Source organism: Pelmatolapia mariae, linkage group LG1 (assembly GCF_036321145.2).
Source record: "Pelmatolapia mariae isolate MD_Pm_ZW linkage group LG1, Pm_UMD_F_2, whole genome shotgun sequence".
Lineage (NCBI taxonomy): Eukaryota > Metazoa > Chordata > Actinopteri > Cichliformes > Cichlidae > Pelmatolapia > Pelmatolapia mariae.
The window spans coordinates 7,095,328-7,120,599 of NC_086227.1; the positions used below are offsets into that span (position 1 = coordinate 7,095,328).

Below are 25,272 nucleotides of genomic sequence, written 5' to 3' on the forward strand. Positions count from 1 at the left end.
AGAGCACTATTTCGCACATAGTTCACACATTCCACCACAGTTTTTAATACTTCTGCCATTGTTGGAGGAAAGTTTTTTGTTGCCAATGCATGCCTGTGCAAAATACAATGAGTCACAATGATGTGTGGTGCATCGGCTTTTACTAGCACACCAAAGCCAGAGTTTCTTCCTAGCATGACTGGAGCTCCGTCCGTACAAACTGCAGAAACCATGTCCCATGAAAGATTGTTGTCTCTGAAGAAGTCATCCACAAGCTTCTTCACATCGGCTGCCTTAGTTGTTGTTGTAAGAGGCTTACAAAATAAAAAATCTTCTTTTATCATGTCATCTTTCACATAGTCCACAAAAACAGTAAGCTGGTTTAGATTAGCAACGTCTGTGCTCTCATCGAGCTGAAGGCTGAATTTTGCCGGGCTTGAAATCAGATCAGCGACTACTTGAGCCAAGATGTCTTTACTCATGTCTTCTATTCTGTCGCTGACGGTGTCATTTGAAAGAGGAATTTGGGATAATTTACCTTCGGCCGCTGTTCCGAGAATCAGATTTGCCATCTTTAACGCAGCTGGTTTCACGAGTGTTTTACCAATGGTGTGTGGCTTGCCCTGCTTTGCGATCAGGTAAGCAACTTCGTACGATGCTGTGAGGATCGGTTTGTTAACGGCTACAAATCCAAGAGCAGGCAGAGTGGGCCTTTCACCGAATCTGGCTCTCTTCACCTTGAACTCAGCAAGTGTTGTGTTCTTGTATTCCCCGTCTCCATGCAGCTTCAAGAAGTGTTCCTTTAGTTTTGCCGGTGCGAGACTACAGTTGCTCAACTTGGCGTTGCAAATCATGCAGATAGGACGCTCACTCCCATCACGTTCCGTGATACATGTGAATCCATACTGTACATATTCGTCCGACCACTTTCTTCTTTTGCCCGACATAGTTAGTATGGATTAAAATGTTAAAATAAATCACACGAAGTACTACCACTACATTCACCTGTTGACTACTGCGCGCGCTACATTCCCCGCAGCCCTGATTGGCCAAGCAGTGTAGCATGACAGTCTGCAGCCAGTGATGGCCAGAAGGGGGCGTGTCATCACAAATTTACACGATAATTCGGGTGTGTCTGGACCTCTGTGACCTCTGCGGTGGAGGCTCTGCCGAACCCCTGAGACCGGCTCACCGAACCCCTAGGGTTCGATCGAACCCAGGTTAAGAACCACTGATCTAAAGAATTTGAGGAAAACGTGGATTCATGTGCTACATACAGAACACTCTGAAGTTTTGAATGTGAAGTTGTTGTTTTTTTGTTATAGGTGCTTCTTTTTGTGATATTTCATTAAACATTTATTTCACTTTATAGAGCTTTTATTTGCTCTGTGTATATTTTTATATGTTCCTGTTTCTAGTAGTTTTGATATGCTGCTGGTTGTTACTATTTTGTGAAATTATGACAGTATATTATGATGGTGATTATGCCCTCTGGCACTGGAGTCTCACCTGGGTTTTATATGTTTTGATTGTCGTTTGTCTTAAACTACACTGATGTTGGCTTATTGCGGAAACATGTCTGTCTTTTAGCCTTTTTTTGTAATTAAAGTCTTTATTTGTTTTTAACATATAACCAAACAAAACAACAACAAAAAACAAAAAAACAAAGACGGCTTCCAATCCCATGGTTAATTCACCTTTGCATTTTGGGTATATTTTTAATAGTTACTAACATTCAGTACACAAAAAAAAGGGACAATAAAATCAAATTCTTAAGTTATTCCATTACTGAGAGCCTAAACAAACATACAACACAGCAAGCATAAAATTTAACAAAAGATAATTGCCCTGACAAAATAAAATCCATCAATCTCAGCCAAAAACACATGCCCATGATTTGTCAGAGCCCTCCATATTATCATTAATCCTAGCCAAGAATTTTTCATACGAAACCGTTTTCAGCATATTTTCTTCCCACCTATTATATTCTGGAGGAACCCCTACCTTTATAACCACAAAATCATATTTTGAAACCCCAGGTAACACAGGCCGATCCCCTAATAAGCACAGTCTTGGTGACAAGGGTATTGTCAAACCAATCCACCTTTCTATTTTGTCCAATACTTTTTGCCAAAAGGGATAAACTTTCCCACATTCCCAAATAGCATGCATAAATGTCCCTGGATCTGAGCTACATTTCCAGCATATATTATTGGGACTGATTCCCCATTCTATTAAGTTTAGAAGGAGTTAAGTACCATCTGTGTATTAATTTGTACTGAGTAAATTTACCCCTGGCCTCTCTTATATATTTATTGGAGAATGACAAAATTCTACACCAATCTTCTTTAGAAATTACACAACTCAAATCTCTCTGCCATATAATCCTCAAGTTTTCACATATCCCTTTTTTTAGATTGTTAAACAGTTTGTAGAAAACATGTGCTGTTCTGGAAAATTATAAAAATTCCACCACCGTATTTGTGCTTTGAGTACATTTTCCTTTGGTAATACAATCCCTTATTTGTAAATATTTCCAAAAATCATTTTCTCTTATCAAACCATATTTTTGTGTTAATTCAGCGAATGACATAAACGCTCCCCCTGAGTAAAGATCACTTATCCTGTGTATGCCTTTGACAAGCCATTCCTTCCAGTACACCGTTTTTTTCCCAATTTGTACAGCAGTGTTGTGAGGTATAAGGCTGTCTTAAATGAGATGCTCCACACATCTTGTGCACCTCTACCCAGACAGCCTTAGAATACCTGAGCACTGGGCTATCATGAAAGTCTTGTCCATTAATAGCTGAGCCCTGTGAGAGAACATCCAAGGGTGTAAAAGGGCTCACTAGTTCCTGTTCAATTTTAATCCAGCTCAGCTCAGAGTCTGATCCTGTCCAGTATTTGACCAGTCTTGACATTTCAAATGCTAAATTATACAACTTCACATTTGGAAGGGCCATTCCCCCAGTGTCTTGAGAAGCCCACATTTTCTTTATATTCACTCTTGGCTTTTTGTTATTCCATAAAAAATCTTTAATTAGATTCTCAAATTGACTAAATATGTGTAAAGGAATTCTTACAGGTAACATCATGGAAACATAATTGAACTGCGGGGCCACCATCATTTTAATCACATTAATTTTACCCCATAATGTAATATTCAATTTACCCCATTTATCCAGATTTGTTTTTATCTTTAGGAGGAGAGGTTCCATATTTGAAAGCATAATATCCTCTAATTTTGGGTTTAATATTCCTAAATACTTCATACCTGGAGGTAAATACTTAAAATTGAATGTATCTAGAATGACATGATGCTGATAGTGGCATGCCTTCTGATTTGTACCAATTTATCTTATAACCTGACAACCTTGAAAATGACTCATGTGAGTAGCACTGGTAGAGACTGCATGGGATCCTTTAATACTGCTAAGATGTCATCAGCATATAGAAATAACTTGTGCTCCATACCCCCTGCGTGAACACCTCTGATATCCCTGTTAGCTTGAATAGCTAAGGACAGTGGTTCCAGAAATATTGTGAAGAGCAGCAGGGACAAAGAACACCCCTGCCGGGTCCTGTGAGTGAGATGGAAAAACTCTGACACCAATCCATTTGTCAAAACTGCTGCCCATGGACTTGAATATACAGTTTTGACCCAGTTACAAAATCACAGGCCCAAACCCAAACTTTGCATGGGTTGTCATAGAGCTGGGTGATATAAAATTTTTTCATATCACGATATGTTTTTTTCATTTCAGGCGATAACGATATATATCATGATATAAGCCAAATAACTATATTTGTAAGATTTAAATGTGCCGTTGCTCACAAGTAAAATGTGAAATAATTAGCAACTTGTTTTAATTAAAATATTTATTTCCCATAATAAGTTCAACAGGGTAGATGTACTTAAGGAACATGAGACTTCAGTTTCAGATAAATAAAGGCAAATATTGCAAACTACACAAAAGGCAGCCGCTAAAGCGTTTAAGTTTCAAAATAGAACAAACAAAACAGACTACTAAATTGTCAATTCCACTTAGAAACAAAATATTAATTCTAAAAATAAATCTTGGTTCGTTTTACGGAAGAACAGACAAAATTGACTAACTTTTGTCAATATCAAATAAACTGAGAACTAACAGGAAATTCTCAATCTCTCCTTGTTGTATAGCTTAGCCTTTCAAACAGTTTTAACAGTGACTTTAGTCTGACAAAAGCCGAATGACGAATTGGCGCTTTCAGTCAGAGATTGAGCATGCACCGGTTTATTGTATTTCCAGACTTGCTTTCGGCACAATTTACAGTGCGCGCTACTCTGTTTTTTGTCAGACTTGAAATAGCCGAAATACCTTCACACTACGGAACTTCTATGGCCCTTCCGTTCGACAAGCTCTCCGGCATTGGAACCATCATCGGTTTTTTCTTCGGCAACCTTCGGTCACGCTCTCGGTTGATTTTTCTCTAGTCGGCACACTCATTTCCTTCATTACCTGGGCAGCCCGGCTGCAAAAACAAATACACATGTGCGCCTTGGTACTTGTGCTGTACGTAACAAGTCACGTGACGTGACGCTGCGGCTGTGATTGGTTCGGCTCTACGCTACTTAATTTGGATTGGCTGTTCTTTTTTTCTTTTTTTTTTTTTAAGAGGACAAGAGAGATGAGGCCTATCGCAATAGATAAATTTTTCTATCGAGAAAAGGTTATTTCGCAATACATATCGTTATCGTTCTATCGCCCAGCTGTAGGTTGTCATAAGGAAGCCCCATTCTACCCGGCCAAAAGCCTTCTCCCCATCAAGAGAGAAGGCCGCAACCGGGGCTAGACTAGATTTGCTTTTGTGCATGAGATGAAGAAGTCTTCTAATGTTATCACCTGAAGACCTATTCTTAATAAAATGAACCTGATCACCATTGATGATATCTGGTAATATTTGATCTAAGCGGAAGGCCAAAACCTTTGTCAGAATTTTGCAATCGACTCCTAAAAGGCTTACTGGCCGGTAATTTGCTGGGTCTGATATATCCCTATCCTTTTTAGGAATAAGGGAGATTAGTGCATCAATAAATGTACTCGGTAAGGAGCCTATTTCTAGTGCCTCAAGATAAACTTTATGCAAGACTGGAGCTAAAATATCAATATATTTCTAATAATACTCAATCGGGAAGCCATCCAAGCTTGGCGATTTCCCATTTTTCATTGATGAGATCGCAGCTCTGACCTCTTCTTCATTTACCGTGGCATGATCACTAATGGCAATGGCACCAATCTCACAATCTACAACTGAATCTACCAAAGATTTTGATATTAAGGCGAAATCTATCCTTGAATACATTTTATGACAATTGGAGTAAAATGTATATTTCCTTGAACTAGGATTAACTAACCTCCAAATGTCTACTAGGCAAAGATCCTCCGTCAGCAATTGAATAGCCTCTCTGTCCCTGGGTGTAGACCTACCCCTGGGTTTGCTCTTATCAATTATCCCATCCATCACCTGGTTGAAATCTCCGGCCAATATTACCTGCCCCTCACGATCACCTATTATCTTGTTAATTCTGTGAGGGGGAAAAAAAAAATAAAAAAAAATAAAAAATCTGGTTCATTCTTTATTAGGTGCATAGATATTACACAAAACCATTCAAACCCCATTGATTAAAGCTTCCAAGCATATAGTGCGCCCTTCTTTATCATTATATTTTTTTCAGCAACACAAAGCTTAATTTTAAATTAATAAGGATCAAAACACCATTTTGTTTACTTGAGTTTACTTTGTTTACTTGAGTATGAACTATGAAAAATGGAGTCTCTTTTAAACTTTGCTGGAGAAGAAGAGGCAATAATGTGGGATTCCTGAATAAACGCTATATCTGTATGTTTAGATTTTAAGTATGTCAGAACCTTCCTCCTTTTAATTGGGTCCCCACATCCTTTTATGTTCCACGATATTATTTTAGTATACCTGTTCATCTCTTTCTAATAAAAAATGGGGGAAGGACACTCCCTGTGCACTTTACAACACAACACAAATATATACATAGGCACTCAATATTACAAAACCCATCTGGTCCCATCAAACTAGCTGTCTTAAAAAACAAACCTGAACAAAACGAACACCCTTCTTTGCATAACAACCCAGAACAACGTTGCTAAGCAACCCCTCCCTCCCATTCTACCCAACCCTAACTAACTTTAACTTGAGTCACTAAACTTTCCTTGGTCCGTGAGACATGTTAACTGTCCGACAGCAGCACAGCCGCCGCAGCCCCGTTCTACCCATTGTTTATTTGTTACCTTAGTTTTTTTTTTTAAATTCACATACATTTCTCCGATTTGTTACATTATGCCCTGCACTCCTCTAAGTCGACTCCTGCAGAAATTTCTTGGCCTCCTTTCCGTCTTTGAATGTTTTCTTTTGTCACGTAAAAATAAGTGTTGCAGGATACACCAGCCTATGCTTCACTTGTAGCTCTCGGAGACGCTTCTTCACCAGGTTGAATGCTTTCCTCTTCTCTGCCAGCTCTCTTGTAACATCTTCAAAGAAGGAAAGCTTGGCGCCTTGCCAGTCGATTCCACGCTTCTCTCTGGCCACCCGTAGTACTTTCTCCCTGGCAGATGAACGTAGAAAGCGGACATGTAATGCCCTGGGAGGCTCGTTAGATTCCGGCATTGGTACAGGGGAACAATGCGCACGTTCAATTTCAAATTCACTTCCAGAAAGCTCAAGTGCTTTGGCCAGAATCTCCGTCACATTTTTATCCACTTTCCCGGGTTCCTCCATGCCTTCTTTAAGTCCAATAATCTGTACATTGTTTCTCCTACTACGGTTTTCAAGGTCCTCCACTCGTGACCACAACACCTCCAACCTTTTCTCAAATTTGTCCACTTTTGCCTCAGTAAGCACGCTGGCATCTTCCATGTCTAATATACGTTGTTCCGCCTCTCCTAACCTCAATTTTATCTCTTCCACTGAATCTTTTAGTTCTTTAGTCGCTTCTTTAATAGTGGTGACATCTTTTGCTACGACCTGAAGAGTAGCATTCATTTTCTTAATTTTGTCCTTTTAGCTCTCGCTCCCCGTACCTTCCTCCGCTGCTGCTGGAGAGGCGGCATCAGATGCAGGTGTGTTTTCGGGCGGCTCCGGAACGAGGCTAATGCTAGCTTGCTTCTTCCTCATGGTAGCTCCCTTGAAAAAGTTTGCTTTGTTATTACCTGCCATTTTTCAAAGGCTGTAATCCTTGAAAAACTTCAAAGTCGACAAGGGGCGTCCACTTTATGACTACAACTGAAGTGTGCGTTTCCAAATTCAGAACATTAATCAACAGGCTTTAGGAGCTCCTCTAGTGTGCAGCCATCTTCCTCGGCAGTCCCACGTGACTCCTGTCTTTTAGCCTTTTAATAAATATAGGGACAGTTTTTTGGGGGTTTTTTTGTTGTTGTTTTTTGTTGTTTTTGTTTTTTTTTCTTTCAGAGAGTGCCAGTGGCCTATTTGTTTTCTATTGTAGAAACATCCCTTAAGGTATTATTGTGTTTCTGTGGCGACTACAGGTCACTGAGGGGTTGCAGAGGTGGGATTTCCTCTCAGTCAAGCAATTGATTGCAGGATTGGAAAGTCTAAAGAACTTTTGACCACTGTGTTGGGAGAAATTTTTGCCACCTTCAGAACTCTGTTAATTTGAGTTTGGCAACAGAGCGCAGATTTAGTTTTCAGAACAAATCTTAGATGAAAAGATGTCTGTCCAAATTAAAGGTATAAACTGAACAGTTGTCTCTCATGCATATTTGCCTGTTCAGGCACAAAGGACGTGGTGTTTAAGAGTTCGTTGCTGTTACTGTTAACTTGAAATGTGAAGGTGCCGACGTTAATAGTGACCTTATAGTTGGTGTCTCTTTTTTGGATGCTCTGCCTTAAATCCTACTAAATGTCTCATTATCAGGTAAAAATGAAAGGTTTATAGATTATGAGAGAATTTTTATAAACCTGCTCTCTAAATAACAACTAGGAAGTCTAAAAGCAAACTAAATCGTCAAAATACATACCAGCCTGGAGTAAATGTGTGTATTCACCTTGCGGTGCTGGTCATCTTTCATTAGGAGATTGTGGCGTGGGTGTGGTCTCTGGCCAGCTGCAGAGGAGGGGTGGCGCAGCGAGCTCCTGGGGCGGCGCAGAGGCGGGGTGAACAGGTGTGCTGGGATGTGAATGTGATTGTGACTCTTTATATGTTCACAGTGACAGTTGGAGAAAGGAGAGCGGACGTGATAGCGGGAGTGTCTGTGTCCCATTGCAAACCACAGTATTTTTACTGTTCAAATAAAGAACTGCTGTCACCACGTCCGTGTCTTGTACGTGTGTAAAGGGTCCAACTTCACAGAGATGTAAACGTGAGCCTTGTTTAGAGGGCTTCAGGGTTTACGGGTCTTCCATCTGCCCAGTCAGAGCTGCATCTGTCCACTTGACAGGGCAGAGAGAGCTGTACATCAACACAGTAAGACCTTGGGATGTCTTTGAACAGGAGGATAAGCTGATGGATTTTTTTTTTTTTCTTCTTCTGTTTTCCCCCCCCCTAGCTCATGTGTGGGATTTCAAAGTAAGACACGTTTTGTTAAGAATTACTACTGTGGACAGATCATACAGACGTGTCTCACAAGCCGGAAGTGAAGCCGGCCTTCTTAGTGCCTCGTGTCTCTATTTGTGTGTCTGTCAGAGTTGTTGCCCTGACCTGTTTGTATCTATAGCCCTGGTCCAAGATGATAGGAATGGACCCCTTATGGCCTACTGACTGGGACAACAATAGAGCTCCATGACCTCCACGTTATGTCCAAAGCTGTATGGCCTCTGTTAGCAATCTACAGACCTGGGTGTTTTTAGAAGGAACAAAATAGAACGATGATGGTGCAGTGGGTCTGACATCATCTTGGTGTCTTCTATTTTCAGTCATACATGTGTTCACTAATTCATCTGTCTATCTATAAATTACATTCCCCTCTGCTGCTCCTTTAGATATCATAAAAGAAATCTTACTTTAAGCATTGTTCAAACTGGTGAATTTTTCATTTCTATTCCATGTTTTTTTTTTTAATTTTCTCCTTCATTTTGTCCTGCAGGTATAATTAGCCAATGGCAGAGTGAGCCCAAGGAGCGTGTCATCTCCCTCGTCCTTACCCATCTTCCACTGCTCAAACCGGGTAACGTTGAAGCTAAGGGAGAATACATGCGCTTGCTGCCTCGCATCCTGGCCCACACGATCGAGCACGGCCATCACCTGGAGGAGTCTCGGCAGCTCCTTTCCTACGCCCTCATCCACCCCGCCACCTCCCCTGAAGACCGCGCTGCTCTGGCACTCTGGCTCAACCACCTGGAGGAGAGAGAGAGAGACTCATTGGAAAGGCCTCCTCCTGCCGGGCCTCACCATCACCACCAGTCTACACCTCCTTCGACCCTGACCTCATCTGGATCTTGCTCTTCTACCAACACCTCTTCATCAGGCATTCCCTACTTGCATCACCACCAACGTTATGGCTCAGATGACCGCCTCAATGGGTGGCAGAGCTCCAGGGATTCAGGAATAGGTGGAGGCTGGCATCAGCATGGCTGCGAAAACGGACACCTCCCTCTCTACCCATCATCCTCTGTGCCTGCAACCATCAATACTGTTGGAATTGGTGGAGGCAGTAACGCGAGTAAGTGAAAACCTGTCCTGTCTTTCCTCTGTTTCTTTCATAGGAGCCACAGACTGGGGCATTTAATGATGTAATAAATATTGTAATACAGTGGGTTACATTTCTGCAACATCCTGTAAAATCTTTCCTAATTTCAGATTTCGACTGATAACTTATTATTCATTTCCTTGTAATCTGTCAGGTAATTATTAAAATTATAGATGTTCATATTAAATACAGCAATAGTTTAAAATTATGAGATCAGCTTATATTCCTATGAGCCAAACGCTCAGGTTTGAAGCTTGTCTAAACCCTCTATTTAAAACAGAGCCTGACAGTTTTACTGAGAATAAGTGCCCATATATGGTCCATGTGAGCGTCCACTTTTCCTCTGAAAACAGAAGCCCCACCCACCTGTTGTCCAAACCACTTGTTTGCTAGGAGTACCCAATCACAAGAGAGTTGGTTTAAAAAGATGGGGAAGGGAGCTAAAATTGCTTTCTTTTTCAGAGTTGATGAACCGAGTAGCTTCATAAGGGCCCACTAAAGAAATCGCACAAAAAGCACAAAAGCATCTATAACAAGGCACAAAAAAGGCAGTCCACATTTAAAAACAGTCTTTTTAAATACTTGTTTCATTATAAATAAATTAAACAAATGTATAAGAAACACTCTACACTGAACGTAAACAAGTACTGAGCAAATAGTCACAGCAGTTAATACACCCTGACCAGACCGAGTACACTCTGAAGAACCCACACAGCAACTACAGAGGCTGAGTGTTGGGTGGAAGACAACACACAGGGAGGGCTGGGCTGTTGGAATTGAACATAACTATGGTCAGAGCAGGATATTTCCAGACAAGAATGCAAGAGCTCTGTTTTTTTTTTTCTTTTTCTTTTTCTTTTTTTTTTTCCTGGGAGATGAAAGAAACAGCTGAAGGTTTATAAATAAAGGCACATTTAAAGCTCTGCTTGCTGCTCCAAGAAAGATCCTCTTGTATGTTAGACTGCTAACAGCTTGGGTCCCAAACAAGACCATAGGATTTCACAACTGATAAACTAGAGTTACCCCAGCTACCAGTACAGGATTGGTGGAGACAGAGAGCATAGGTATATTTTCTTGTGTGTGTTTGTTTTTTTTAATATAAATGTTAAACGAATAGAAGCATTGGACACACTCAAAGCAAATTGGTATTTATGTGTTGGCATTTAGAGTTATAGAATGATCACGGGGAGGTGGTTCTGGCATCAAGTCAGTGTTTGGCTTAGGTATTTAATTTGAGTTATTAAAAATTATTTTTACGTTGTTGGTCAACATCTGGTTATGTGTTCATCTGGTTACATTAAGGGCTATAGGAGTATAATGGTCCAATCACATCAACCTGTGTTCTACTGAGAGAACACCCTGATGACACCCCACCCATACTCTAAGCTTTAGTCCAAACCACAGCAGCACATACCACCCATCCTTTCCCTTGTAAGGCAGCCTTTGTGGCAGACTGTATTTAGGGAAAATGGCTAATATTTAGGGACTGGAACTTGAAATGTTAGCTGGGCACCTATTTTAAACGGAGCCCATGAAGTCCTATACATAGCGCCAACAGCAAGAGCACCACATATAGGAGGAGGAGAGAGAGACTGGACTATCGGTGGCAGTTTACCCTGCCAGACAGGTGACACAAAAAAGCTGTTTGCTCTTCTCCACCTTTTCATTCTCTTCATCCACTTCAGCAGTCTCAGGAAAATGTGTGATGCTAGAACTGTTTTGAGATGAAAGTATTGCTATTTTAGTAGTAATGGTAACCTTGGTTTGACCCCATAAGAGTAGACTTCACTTACTAAGATGAAGAAATGAAGAGGAAAGGCTTTTCAAGCAAATGGATATCTTGGTCGATGGATTTACTTAAGTTATTTACACAGTGGAAAAATATTTCCTCAGGTCATTGAACAGGCATTGTTTAGTATGTTGCTTGGAGGTTGAAACTTAACATAACTACTTATGTCACAGATGAGCTGTAGTTTATAGTGAGCAGGAAATTCTGATTTTGAGTACTCTAATAATGCAAGATGATTATGATTAATGTAAGCTCTAAAGAGGCATATTTGTGCTACTTTTTTTTTTTTTTAAGCCAACTATGGAATTTTTGAGGGCTCTATATAGAGGATAAATTTACACACTGAGAATGTACACTTGCATAAAATCCCAGGCAGAAAATGCAGTGCATATATTAAACAGGCACAACATCATTTGAGACGCAGCACAAAGGGGAAATAAACCTGAGAGTCATATGTATTTTCTGTTTTGCAAATGCAGCTGCATTCTTCCAATAGCACAAAAAACACTTCATTTTACTTTAATGTCTGAACTACTTTGTGTTTGGTCGCTTATTTCTTTGTTGTAACAATGCTTCTTGGCAATAACTGGTGTCATATTTGTAAGGAAAATGCATTTGTCGATTGAGTGGAGTACATGGGTTGTGCCAATGGAAAAACTTGCCAAATCTTCTCTGCCACTGCCAAACAGCTTATTCAGCTATTGACTGTTGGTTTGAGATTATGGAATCCCAGGTGCTGATAAACAGGTGCCCAATTAGTCCCTGATAAGCAGCACCTGTGAGCTTCGACCTTGCTACAGTGGAAAATTGGTGTCTGCTCCAGGCATGCCAAATTTGACTGATCTGGATAGGGTGTGTGCCATAGGGGAACTTCAAGCTGATGTTCTGTAAAACAAAGATGCAGCACGATTTGAAGTGAGAGCTAGTACCGTCTCCCAATTGAAGTTCCATATAACAGGGAATGTTGGAGACAGGCTGCAAATTGGGCGTCCCAAGAAGATGGCAGTCATCTACAGATTTGCAGTTAGGATGATATGGCCGATGGGTCTCTACCCAGAACAGACTACACACAGCCTGTCTCATAGGGTGGTCAGGAGGCCTGCTATGACAGCCAGCCTGCGGAAGGATCATTTTTGGGGTGGCTGTAGCTCAGGAGGTAGAGCGGGTCACCTACTGATCGGAAGGTTGGTGGTTCGATCCCTGGATCCTCTAGTCTGCATGCCAAGTATCCTTGGGCAAGAGACTAACCCCAAGTTGCTCTCCGATTCATCCATCGGAGTGTGAATGTGTGTGAATGTCGTTAGAAAAGCACTCAGTTTAGAGTCAGTGCTTGTGGGATTGGGTGTGTGTGGCATGTTGTATAGAGCTCTTTGAGTACTCCAAGACAGTAGAAAAGCGGTCAAGTCACTGTCGGACCCATTAGCGCTGATGTCGGCAACATGTGCACTGGAACCTTAACATGTCAAGGAATATTATGTTCAGCTATGAGTACAGATTCTGCCTAAGACAATTGGAACTAAGAAGCAAAGCTTAGAAAAGAAGCTGTTGCTCAGCATGAGGAGGTGCCATGGGGTTGTGGCTGTTCATGGTTCTTCCACATTATACTGAAGCACCTGGTTGCTACATGAATAAATTCTTAAATTGCCTCATTTTTTCAGACTTCAATCATCCATTCAAATAAACGACACCAAAGAAGGGTCAATAGCACAATAAACTGTTTGACAGTGGCAGAGTTAACAATTAACTGCATTAACTGTTCAGGATCTGCAGCTATTTTTATACACAGTCCCCCATTTTTAGAAGCTAAGACATAATTGGGCTATTGACTGACCGAGGAGTTTCATGTTGTTGGTCTTTTATTTGGTAGCCATTTACTGGAACTCTAAATATGAGGTCCAAAGAGATGTTGATGCAAGTGAAGGAGGCCATTAATAGGCTGAAAAACCAAAATAAACCAATCAGAGACAGCAAAAAGTTTGAGTTGCCCAATCAGTAATCTAATACATTGATAAAAAAGAATGCACACACGAGCTCAGCAGCATCAAAACATAAACATTTAAAATGTTAGTTTGCCTAATTAATTTGGGGCACTGTGTACAAAAATAGCTGTAATTCCTAAACAGTTCATTAATTGTTTGTTTGTTTTTTTAATTTAAAAAACAAACAAAGAACAAAACAAACAAACCCTTGGATCCAACCTTAAGGTCTGGGCTCCAGTCACATATTGATTCAAGTCAACTGTGGTGGTGTACACAGTCATTGTCATTGTCCAAATACATATGGATTAGAAGCCTATAGATCGCCAAAATGTAAAGAAAATGACTTCATGTTCAGTGTTCTTGAACACAGGAGTGCGTGAACTATATAATGTTCCCAGTCAGTCTGAGTGACTAGTGGTGTTGTTGGTTTACAGTCCTTACAAGTGGAGGTGGCAGCCAACAGCACAGTCCCTTAAAGCGCTCAGTGTCCCTCACACCCCCCATGAGTGGCCCCAACAACCAGCCTCTGGGTCACGCATGGCTTTCCCAGGAAGATCTTCGGACTGCTAGAGGCCCAGCCCCAGACCACGCACCTCTCTCTCCACAAAGCAGCATCGCCTCCTCTGGCAGTGGAGGCAGTGAGCATCTGGAGGATGCTGGTTTAGGAGGAGGTTCAGGTCTGCATCGCAGTTCCTTTCATGAAGAGGGCAGTGGCATGAGGGGTGAGTAAGAAAGAGACCTGTTCAATATTCGTGACCTACTCGATTATGGCAAACATTGGAGTGAGGTGGCTGACTCACAGTCGAAATGCGCATAGATGGATAACAGTTTCAAGGGAATAAGGAGAACTCTCGAAATAGCAATGCCAACTCTGGGACAGAGTCACTAGATATTGGATTTTAAGGTAACTTTATAGATTTAATTTCCAAGAATCAAGAGACAAATTAAGATGTCAGAACTAACCACTGATTTTGAAGTCCACACTTGCTTTCACAAAAATGAAACATGAAAACAATTTATCAGTGAGGTGAAATGGGTAATGACAGGCTCCCCTATTTAGATCAAAAGTACTCTCCTAGGTTGACTGATTTGGTGGGAATGAGTATTGAGACAGACTAGGTTCAATACTATAGTCAGCCGAGCTTTCAGACATTCACTACTACCGGTAATTGGATGCGATTCAGGTGGAAGAGCAGGTTGTCCACTAATCAGTCCCACTATATTACAATATTAAAGTGTCTTTGGCAAAGAAACTTTCTTTATTTACATCACTTATTTTCTTTGGTTCCTCCATCACTGATATGGACCACTTCTATGAGGAAACTTATGACTGTCTGCTGTTTGTGCTTTACAAGCATTCAGTAAAAGGGCGTGGCAAGTTGTTAATCCAGTCGTGCAGTTTGTGAGAGGAAGCAGAGGTCAGAACTAATGACCTTATTGACCTTACTCTGAGGCGATCAGTGTCTGCACAGCATCAAACCCTTTCTGGTCGTCTGGGTCTTCTTTTTTTTTTTCTTTTGAAATGCAGTCATTCAGATAAATAGGAATGCAGTTCTGACAGTTTTCATTGATAGTTCTAAGAGAACAACCTGTCATTTGTAAAATCTGTTTTAGAGGGTTTTATTTTTCAGTTGTCTGTTGTTGTTGCTCTCATAGTCTAACAATGAATTACTGCATTACAGACTTGGTTTTGGACTCTTTTATCACATTATGCATGATTCAGCTAAATCGAAAAGTGCCAGTGATCAAATGCTCTCAAAGACCATCAAACTTTGTGTAATCACAAGCCACATCACACCAGGCAGAGTAGGTAGAGATTGAGGATGGGTTTTCGGTGTGCCTTTTTGGTCTCTGAACTCTCTAAACAGGCAAAAAGTATTGCATATTTTAGAAAAGAAAAAAAGCTAAGCCAGCAGCCCTTATTATTCTACGTTAGTACAAAGATGTGTCAGCAATAAGCTTAACAGTTGACCCATTTGTTTGGTTGTCTGCAGCAGTGATTATGTGATATGTCTTTGTCCCTCAGATGTTCCTGCTTGGCTGAAGAGTCTCCGTCTCCATAAGTACGCCGCTCTCTTCTCCACAATGACCTATGATGAGATGATGGCACTGACTGAAGAGCAACTAGAAGCACAGGTAAACACATGTGCACCCACGTACTTGTAGACAAAGTGAGCTGATGTAGTAATAATTTCTACAATTAGTATAGCTTTTATTCTGGACACATTTTATACAGATACCAACTTTATATTTGCACAGTAATTCAGAAATTCCTATTTGTAGGCAAGGCAATAAGTCTGTGTTTAAAAACAAACAAACAAACAAACAGTAGATGAGCATGTACCTCTGGGACATAGGGCCCAGAATTGCAAAAAGAGAAACATGTTAATATCCTGGACTACAAAATCAGTGTAGTCTACGTCAGATCTACTCAAGTTGAAATCCTGATAATGTTGTGTTAAATGGTACAAGACATTTAGTCCTTGATGCTTGTGTGTAAGGACATGGATAGGCTATTCTGAAACAGGGGATGTAGCTAAAATTAACACAACTCCATCCACTGGGAAGTTGTGTACTTCCTCCAGGTGCTGCTAATTCTTTTTTAGGCTGAACCTAATGAAGTGCACATTTTCACTGAGATGTTGTGAACAAAATGTCCAAGAGGAGTCATCATCAACAAAAATTTCCAATCTCCAAATGAAAGACTAATGTAGTCTAAACCAACAGAGCATTTTAAGTAATGAGAATCTGTCCTAAAAAGACAGGCCTAACTCATGTTTATTTAAAAAATAAGCACAAAACCTCTTTCCATTTGGAAAAACCTTATCACACTGTGTTTGCAAGAGAGCTATCATTACATTAGGCCTGTATTGTGTCAATGAGAAGAGATGTTTGATGCCAAACTGTTTCCTTCAACAGAAAGTCACTAAAGGAGCACGGCACAAGATCGTTATCAGCATTCAGAAGCTCAAAGAGAGGCAGAACCTACTCCGGAGCCTGGAAAAGGTCAGAAGGACTACATGTTGCATCCAGCCCACCTCAAGGCTTGTTGGTGGTGTTGGTGTTATGTATCTGAGATGACAGCTACGGGAACACCTAATCCAGGAAAGAGACTTTTGGGCTCCTAATTTAAACCCGTCTGCCTCCCCCACCCCTCCACTCTTTCATTCAGCCTTCAGAGCAAGACAATGACGCTCAAGGGCACGCCACAACTTCTTGAGGCAGCTAAATTCAGGCTTAACCTTTCAATTAATGATTTCATCAATGAAGAATCATTTTAAAAGCATGTTACTGTGCATTTGAAGAGCTTGGGAAACAAGACACCTGCTGCTCGGTATTTTGAGTTCGCACAGACTTGTCTACTGCTTTGAAGTGTGTAGTGTGGGAGGTAGGCTGATATGACGTGTGTGGACATAAGTGAAGGAAATTAAGCCGTATTTTTCCCTTTTCTGTACAATTTTGAACAATTTGCTGTGTGATGATATGGTGGAGTAAAGCAGCAGCACAGGAGTGAAGTCACACTCCCTCTATCTGTGTTGTAATCTGAGCTTCTGTGTTTTGAAGCCAGACACGCCTTGCGTGCGTGTTGTTGCATGTGAGTCCTTCTGTTTGAAACGGTTGGCTAATTATCATAAAAAGAAAAGAGTGAAAGTGAAAGTAAAACTGAGATGGCAGGGTGCAATCTGGAGCATTTGGTCAGTGCTCCTGAAGAAGAAGAGCACTTATTAATCAATTGATTTATCCAAATCTAGGTCATTGGGGTAGGATTTTAAGCAGCACCTCCCTGTTTGCTCCATCTCCACCAGCTTGTCTTCTCTCAGCTGGCTTCAGCTGAGAGATGTGATCTCTTCAGCGTGCTTGGGTCTGACCAGCGTGTCAGAAGCTTTCTGATAATAGCTTAAATGAAACGTGGAGGGAGGTGTGTCTCTTTGTTTTTGCTTGAGATGCTCGTCCGCTTGTGCAACATCCTGTGATTCTGAATTTCACACATTATACCTTAAATATTCATTATCTAGGTTAGAATTGGCACACTTTTTACATAAATGTTTTTACATAGATGTGGTCCCCGCAATGATACAATTCTTCTGTCACTTCATTAGATTTTAGGATCTCATCATAGAGTCTGTAAAGTAAAAACCATCTTTACCTGATGTCATTTGCTGCCACCAGGATGTGTTGGAGGGCGGTAACCTTCGTGCCCCACTCCAGGAGCTCCACCAAATGATCATGACTCCTATTAAGGCTTTCAGTGGTGGCGAGGAGGCCTCTTTGCATCGCCCTCTGCTGACCCCGGAAGGCAAAAGCGCCGCACCTGGCTCCCACCTGAGTGGGGGAAGTGGAGGAGAGGCTGAGTCTGGCACCAGTGTGATCGCTGAGGGGGATATACCTGGTCAGTTCACTCGTGTTATGGGCAAAGGTGAGCTCCTCACACCAACACGCAATTGAGATTGATTTCTGGGGCCAAGGGATGAGTTGGATTTAATGTCTGTGTTTTCATATCTGTGCCGTCCACAGTTTGCACACAGCTGCTGGTGTCAAGGTCAGACGAGGACAACATCAGCTCCTACCTACAACTCATTGACAAGTGCCTTATCCATGAGGTAGCCACCCCCTCCTTTGATGTTTATATCTGATAGTAGTATCAATTCAATGCAATTCATTTTTCCCCCAAATACCAAAATAAATTGTCAGTCAATGAAATATATCAGCAAATAGATTTTATAGTTGTTCACAGATAGTTAAAATAATGGAAGTTAATTATGTGTATTACCAATATGAATGTTGTTTAAAGGGATTAGCAGCACAGGAGTGAATTTGATATTAATAAATTTGAAATTTAGGACAGTTTAACTAGTAATAATGTCTAATTAAATGAAATACAGTTGTCCAATTAGTCCCTGATCTGTTATTTACTTACCATAAATAACAGATCATTTCTAGCCACTCTTTTTCTTTGTCTGTTAAATGTCTTGTGTTTTTGCCTAGCATCATTGTGCTTTGGTGTAAATGTGCAGTGTGACATGAGCCACACTGAGCCATGTTCTTCATCAGTAACGCTTCACTTCACCCCAGATTTTATTATCCTCATTCTCCCTTGTTCTCAGTCCTTCACTGAGACGCAGAAGAAGAGACTGTTGTCATGGAAACAACAGGTCCAGAGGCTGTTCCGGTCCATTCCGAGGAAAAACCTGCTTGACATTGCAGGGTACCGACCGCAGAGGAGGTACGCACACAGATGGGCAATAGTCTTAATTTTCCAGTGGTATTTCCTGTAATAAAGACAGTTGAAAAAGTTTGACGAACTTTGATAAAACAATTTTTAAAAAAGACAGACTTCTATGTGAAAATGATTAAATAAGTGGGAAGCAAAAGTTAAATGTGTTAAAATTTACTGGATAATTTTTACACAAACTACTTTATTTACGTCTAACAGTTAAAGAATTAATGTAGACGACAAAGAAGCCAGTTCAAGTTAGGTTTGAGGAAAAACTGTTCTGTATTCATGTGCAGTGTTGTAGCTTTGGGATGATTATACTCTACTGGACTGAATTACTTTCAAACTAGCACATGCATTAAATGTCAATTTAAAACTACTTTAGTCAAGTGAAATTTGCATATAATGGTTGTTTCTTTCCATCCAGCAGCACAGCTTCCTGAAAATGGAAGAAAATTGAAGTTGGCATAATTATTTTACAAAAAGATTCTTCTGTGCTGCATATTATTTAAATGCACAGCTGCTGTTCTTTTTAACATCCAAACACCTTAGACAATGCTCGCCTCTGTACAACTTTTGTTTTGTCCTGTCGCAGCCGCTTTGGCCAATCCAACTCTCTCCCTACCACTGGCTGTGTTGGGGGCAGTGTGTCAGCCAGGAGGAGCCTTCACCAGTTCCAGATGCCCTCCCGGAGTTTGCCGGGTGCCAGGCTGGGCCTGTTGGGTAGCGGGGGGCTGCTGGGACCCACACCTCGTAGCTCCAGCAGCACACCCACCGGTCCCAAGCAAGGAAGACATGTGAGTTCAAATAAGCAGGTTGTTGGAACCAGTTAGCAGATATGAGTCAACGAATAGGAAGAGCAGGACGCTTGAATGTCCAGTGGACAACAAGGACACACATAGGAAGACCAGCATATAATAACCAACTTGTATTACCAGTATTGTATAATCTGCAAGGTTATCAGCTAATTTGTGGGTATTGATCATCTTCAGTTAATCTGTCCTTATATTGTGGATTAGCTATTACAGTTTCAAAATATTTGAAAGTTTTTTTTTTCTTTATAAATGTAGAAAATGCAGGTTTAATGTTTTTGTTTCAAAAACTAAACAAAATATTAATCAGTTATCTCATCCCTAAACTCTTCAAAGCAATTTTTTTTTTGATTACTTCCACACACTGGGTATGTTGAGGACGTTTTGGTGAACTGAGAGGTACTTGTATAGCACTATTCTACTTATTCTGAGCAATCACAGCGCTTTCTACTACACTTCTTATTCACCCAATATAACACCTACAATGCTTTTATGTATTCCTAAGCCCTTTTTGTCTAACATTCACACAAACTCCCACTCCAATAGATGGGCGACAATCTTGCCCAAGCATACTTTGACATGGACTGAACAACAGGGGATTGAGTCGCTAACCTCAGCATGCACTACCACCTGACCCACAGCCCCTCGCAGTGTTCCCTCTCTTTTCAGCAGACTTGGTTTATATAGATTCAGTCATATTTATGTTTACTATATACTACAGCATGTACTGATTCCTTAAGTCTGACTTAAATGAATACTAAATGGGAGTTAAATTGTGTGTTTAAAGGGACTGTGGTGAATGGCAGTGGTGTATGTGACTGTACAAAGGAACATTTTGTAGTGCGTAATAATACATTCCAGGATGTTTACAGTACCTCGGGCAGCAGAATTCCTTTTTCAGCATGTATTCTGCCTGAAATAGTCTTTTTATTCCATGACAAAGAAATGCAGGGTGAGGAAGAGTAACAGTGGTGGTGGTGTCTGGCAAATGAAGTGAGGTGGATGGAACTCATAGGCAGGTCACCCCACATACCAGAGGCTCTGCGTCAGTGCAGAACATTGAAACAGGAGGAGCTGTGGAGCTGTTTCAGGCCCATCCTGGCACGCTTGTGTCTGGGCTGACCCAGTTCATTGGAAAACTTTCTGTCCCTCCTTCTCTTTCCCTCCCTCTCTCTCACTCTCTCATCCTTTACAATGGGAGGAAATACCTCAGTTCCTCCTCGTCACGCTGGACCTTCTTGTGTGTGAATGTGCAGTGAGAGGAGAAGGAGGGCGGGTGGGGAAATGTGTGAGTCATATTTTGGGAGAGGTAGCCGTGCCGTTGAAGGAGGAGGGACAACAAGCGAGAGAGGGAGTGTTTAAGTGTGTGTCTATATATATATGTAAGAGAGAGGGGGCCAGTCAGAGGCAGTGAGAACAGTGCACAGGCATTTCCTGTTTTTCCCTGGCCTGCGGCGCTGGAGGGCCGGGGGTGGGGGGATTGGTGAGGGGAGGGGCATGTGGCAGTGCTGTTGGGGGTATAATGGGCAGGTTACAGTGAGAAATTCATGTGGTGAGCGTCTGAGACTGTCATTAGGTGTGGGCTAGACATTCAGACAGGAGTGTGGGGAATGAAACTATTTAAGAAGTTGTGGTCTTACATGAGTTCTTTCAAGCTTGCACATTTCATGCATTCATGTTTTTGGTCAGTGAAGGTTTTAGCCAAAGCGCTGATGTGGGGAACGGTAGGGAAGTTGGAGCAGAATCTTTGGTCTTGTAATTTGTGCATTGAATCATAATGAAGAAATGGGATTTTGCCTATTACATTTCTCTATTTAATCTTAACTACGTAATCCACAGGCCAGTGTAAGTTCTGAAGTCCATGCTTATGGTCTGGTACTGTTCACTTCAAATAAAGCAGGAAACTCTCAAAACTAACTTTCCTTGTATCACAAAAAGAAAAAAAACAACAACAAACATTTGTCGTGCACCCCAGCTCCACATTCATTCGTAATAATGTGAAGTTACAAATAATTTTTTTCCCTTTTTTTTCTGGCAATGTCCTGATAGTGATCGAGCAGAGTTTTGGTGAACATTTCAGTTTACTACATTTTGAGAGCAGAAGCAAAAACTTTTGTACAAATTTTAAACCCATTTCCACCAAGACTGAGACATTGCGTATCATTGCACATTCTCTGCTATGTAATCTTGAAATGTTCTCCTCAGGGTCCATGGTTTGCCAATCCTGGAGGAAGTAACAGCATGCCCAGTCGGACCCACAGCTCCGTGCAGAGGACACGTTCCCTACCAGTTCACACCACACCACAAACCGTGGTCACGTTCCAACAAGCTGGTAAGTAATGCCGGGACACACTTACATTTACTTTAACTAATTACAACACTAACATTTGCTTTAACACCTTGGAACTGGCAGGAATGCTGGCTCATTAATTCATCTGCATTGATGGCGCTGACATCAGCGTGGTATCTGCTGACAGTGGGGCAGCTGGAAGGAGTCACACTTCAGGGACGGGCTGAATAAAGTAGAATCCCCCAACTAAATTATATGTGTGTTAGTTATGTAGCTTTGTCTTGTTCTATCTTCAGGCTTTGAACATGCCAGCTAAGTGGTGAATGTTGGCCTTTATGCAGTCATAGGTCTAAACAGCTGTACATTCAGCCTGTTAGATTTCTTTCTAGCCATTTCCTAGTTTTTATTAATTTTTTTCCCCACACTGTGGCTGCTGCTCAGGACTTTCTGGAACTTTGCCATCTATGCCTACGCTGTTGGTTTTTTGTTTTGTTTTTTTTAAATGATGTTATTACCGTCTTCATTTAAACATCATACTGTTGCCAAGCAAATCAACATTCAGTTATTTATGCCACAAACCAGCAGATTATATGTATGAGCAGGAGAGCAGAACAAGAGCTAACATCTCAGCAGAAGTTCGGGCAGGTTCCTCTGTATAGGCATTTGTCTGACTCCAGACCTCAGAGGCTGTTGAAGAGGGGACACGCATCTCTTGTTTTTCCCTCATGGGGTATCAGAGGTTACTAGAATATAAAATGGAGTGAGAAACTAAGTAATTTTTTCCTTGAGCATCGAATATTATGGGTTTCACAAAAACACTGCTGCATGAAAGACCCTGGATCTCATCATTACCACTCACTGTTTTCAGATGCTTCCTGGCAAACAGAACCAAATTTAAGAGGGGCAAGGAAGGAGGGGCAGCACTTGCTGCTTTTATTAACAGCAAATGGTGCCACCCTGGTCACATTACCATGAAGGATCATTTCTGCAGCCCACATATTGAAGTGTTAGTAGCGGAGTTGCATTATATTACATACCCAAGCAGTTTTTATGCTATTTTGTTGGTTGATTACATTTCTCCTTTCACATGCTTGTCAAACATGACTTATATCATCAAGTCTGTTACTGTAAGACTACTCTCTGCACCTGTGTACTTTCCTCATGACTTCTGGGGACTAAAATTAAGTGACTTTGTTCCAATTTCACTCAGTTTGTGGACTTCACTACCAAGGGACACAGGTCCCTGCTCTGTGCTGACATTAAGGCCTGCAGCTCTCAGGGCAAAACCTGGTCCACCATCAGCCCAGGCACAGACCAGTGTAAATGCTTTCACTTGGCACAGCTGAGACTGTGAAGAAGTGGTCTGAAGGCCCATATGTTTCTTCAGCAAAATAGTTTTTAATGCTTGGAAAATGAAAGATACTCAGTTAAACAACCTCAGTGTATGCCATGGGTCGGCAACCCTGGGCACGCGTGCCACAGCTGGCACGCGAAGGGTTAACTGATGGCACGACCATAGCTGGACTGGCCATCGGGCGTACCGGGCATTTGCCCGCTGGGTCGATGGTGATTTTTCGTTTTTATGGGGCGATGATTTATTTATTTTCTTTCATGTAACGGTATAAACAATGAAAGGTGGTGGATTGGCCAGATGCTGGCCGATGTGTAAAAATAACTCAGTTGTTTGGTGGTGGCTATGGCGGAGCTTCCACAGAGGCCAGCAGGTGGATGAGGGAAAGGGGAGGCAGGAGGAGGAGAGATCCGAGGCGGCCGCCGGTCCGAGTGTCAGGTGAACTGAACTTCAGGTAAGAAGTTATGACCTGCAGTCTATCTGGGTCAGATATAAACCAAGTTTAGGTGGAGTTTATTTTCGTTGTGCTGACTTTTTACAGTCAGTTACAATAACTCGTACTGCGTACTAGCTAGCATGATGGAGTTTCTACAGCTGGGTGGGTGCTATGATGTTACTGATAGTGAACTTTATTTTATTCATGAGGTTAGTTAGTAGAGTTGCCAACTGTCCCGTAAAAAACGGAATCGTCCCATATTCAGGGAAAATATTACGCGTTTCGTATTGAGCTGAAAAGAAACACAGTTTGTCCCGTACTTCAGCTAGAATGGAAAAAGACACAAAGCTGGAGTTACTCTGTGTCTTTACGCTGCAGCTGCCTCTTCTTTTCTCATTCTCTCCCCCTCCCTCTCCTGTTGCTACTTCAATCATGAAACTGATCAGTGATCAGCTGATTGGCTTTTCTCTCTTGTTTGTTTATCGCCCACTTTGCGCCAGAAAGCGGAAACCGGCGGCTGTCGCGTTAAACAACAGCAGCACGTTTAAGCTTGATCAGCTGTTGTTAGAATTTATTTAATATTAATTTTTAGTATCAGTTGATGTTTGCTGGAGCCACAGCTGTAAAAGCTGCTGGTCATGATACCGGTTTGGATATCTGGTGAGAGGGAAACATGAAGATGAAACCAGGAGATGTCCTTACTGAATCATCAGCGCTGAACAGGTGATGGAGAAACAGGTTTACCTTTTAGGTGACATGAATGAGTTGAAAGGAAGTTATGAACTGTTTCTGAGAGACAAATAACACCAGGATCCTTTTCTAAGCAGCTGACAGCTGGTAACTGTGCAGGGGCGGGTCTAGCAAAGTTTTGCGAGGGGGCCAGGTAGGGCTTTAACATGAGAATAACTTTCTTATTCTCATTTAAAATGTCTAGCTTTTAATAAATAATTATCTGAATCTTACAACCAAAGTTTTTATCTGATGTAAAATGTATAGAAATCATACATATACCAACAAGACAGTGTACATCATGGTCACAACAGCGTTTGTTTTCATTCAAAGGCTTTATGGCTTTTCCTATAATACCTGGTGGGCTGGTCTCTAGTCAAAATGCCCGGGCCAATTTTTTGTCCCAGTCCAGCCCTCGGCACAACACGCAATGAGTTAATCTGAGAGGGTGCATTAAAAAATAAATAAATGTGCCAGCGGTGCACATCGCAAATTAGCTTGCATAGACACATTTGTTGTGCCGCTTCTTTTTTTTTTTTTTTTTTTTTTTTTTTTTTTTTTTTTTTTTAAACCTGTCCCGTTTGGTTCTTTTGCCATCAGAATTATTGTCTAAAGGCGAAGAAAGATGCCCAACGGATTTACTTTACCAAATGGACCATCCCAGCCTTGCCGTAATGGTCCATTTGATTTACCTTTTATTGTTTATTTTATTTTATTTTATTTTTTTTTACTTGCTAGATACGGGACAGGGGAAAAGAAAAGGGAGAAAGAAAGAGGGGGGAAAAAACAAAACAAACAAAAAAAAAAACAGCGGAGAAGAGGGACGGGGATAAAGGGCAAAAAACAAAAACCAACAAAATAAGCAGACAAAAAATACATATATCGATCACCTGGATCACCTGTTGAGAAAGAAAAAAGAAAACAAGCAGAAGAAAACGAGAGTAATAGAATAAACAACATCACAATGATATATGGG

General features: G+C 41.3%; 1 protein-coding gene across 3 annotated transcripts in view; it reads left to right on the forward strand.

Annotated features, from left to right (window-relative positions):
• samd4a (sterile alpha motif domain containing 4A) overlaps positions 1-25,272 on the forward strand; it is a 75,014-nt gene that overhangs the window by 35,342 nt on the left and 14,400 nt on the right. For 2 of the 3 annotated variants that reach the window (XR_010093747.1, XM_063470879.1), the window contains exons 3-11: positions 9,093-9,668; positions 13,898-14,185; positions 15,490-15,599; positions 16,383-16,469; positions 17,634-17,880; positions 17,979-18,064; positions 18,569-18,687; positions 19,274-19,475; positions 21,696-21,822. Coding sequence is in view for 2 of the 3 variants with exons in the window: in XM_063470879.1 (XP_063326949.1) it covers positions 9,093-9,668; positions 13,898-14,185; positions 15,490-15,599; positions 16,383-16,469; positions 17,634-17,880; positions 17,979-18,064; positions 18,569-18,687; positions 19,274-19,475; positions 21,696-21,822 (1,842 nt within the window). In the remaining variant the exon portion in view is untranslated. The remainder of the gene's footprint in view (positions 1-9,092; positions 9,669-13,897; positions 14,186-15,489; positions 15,600-16,382; positions 16,470-17,633; positions 17,881-17,978; positions 18,065-18,568; positions 18,688-19,273; positions 19,476-21,695; positions 21,823-25,272) is intronic. The other variant, XM_063470888.1, reaches the window with a different exon arrangement.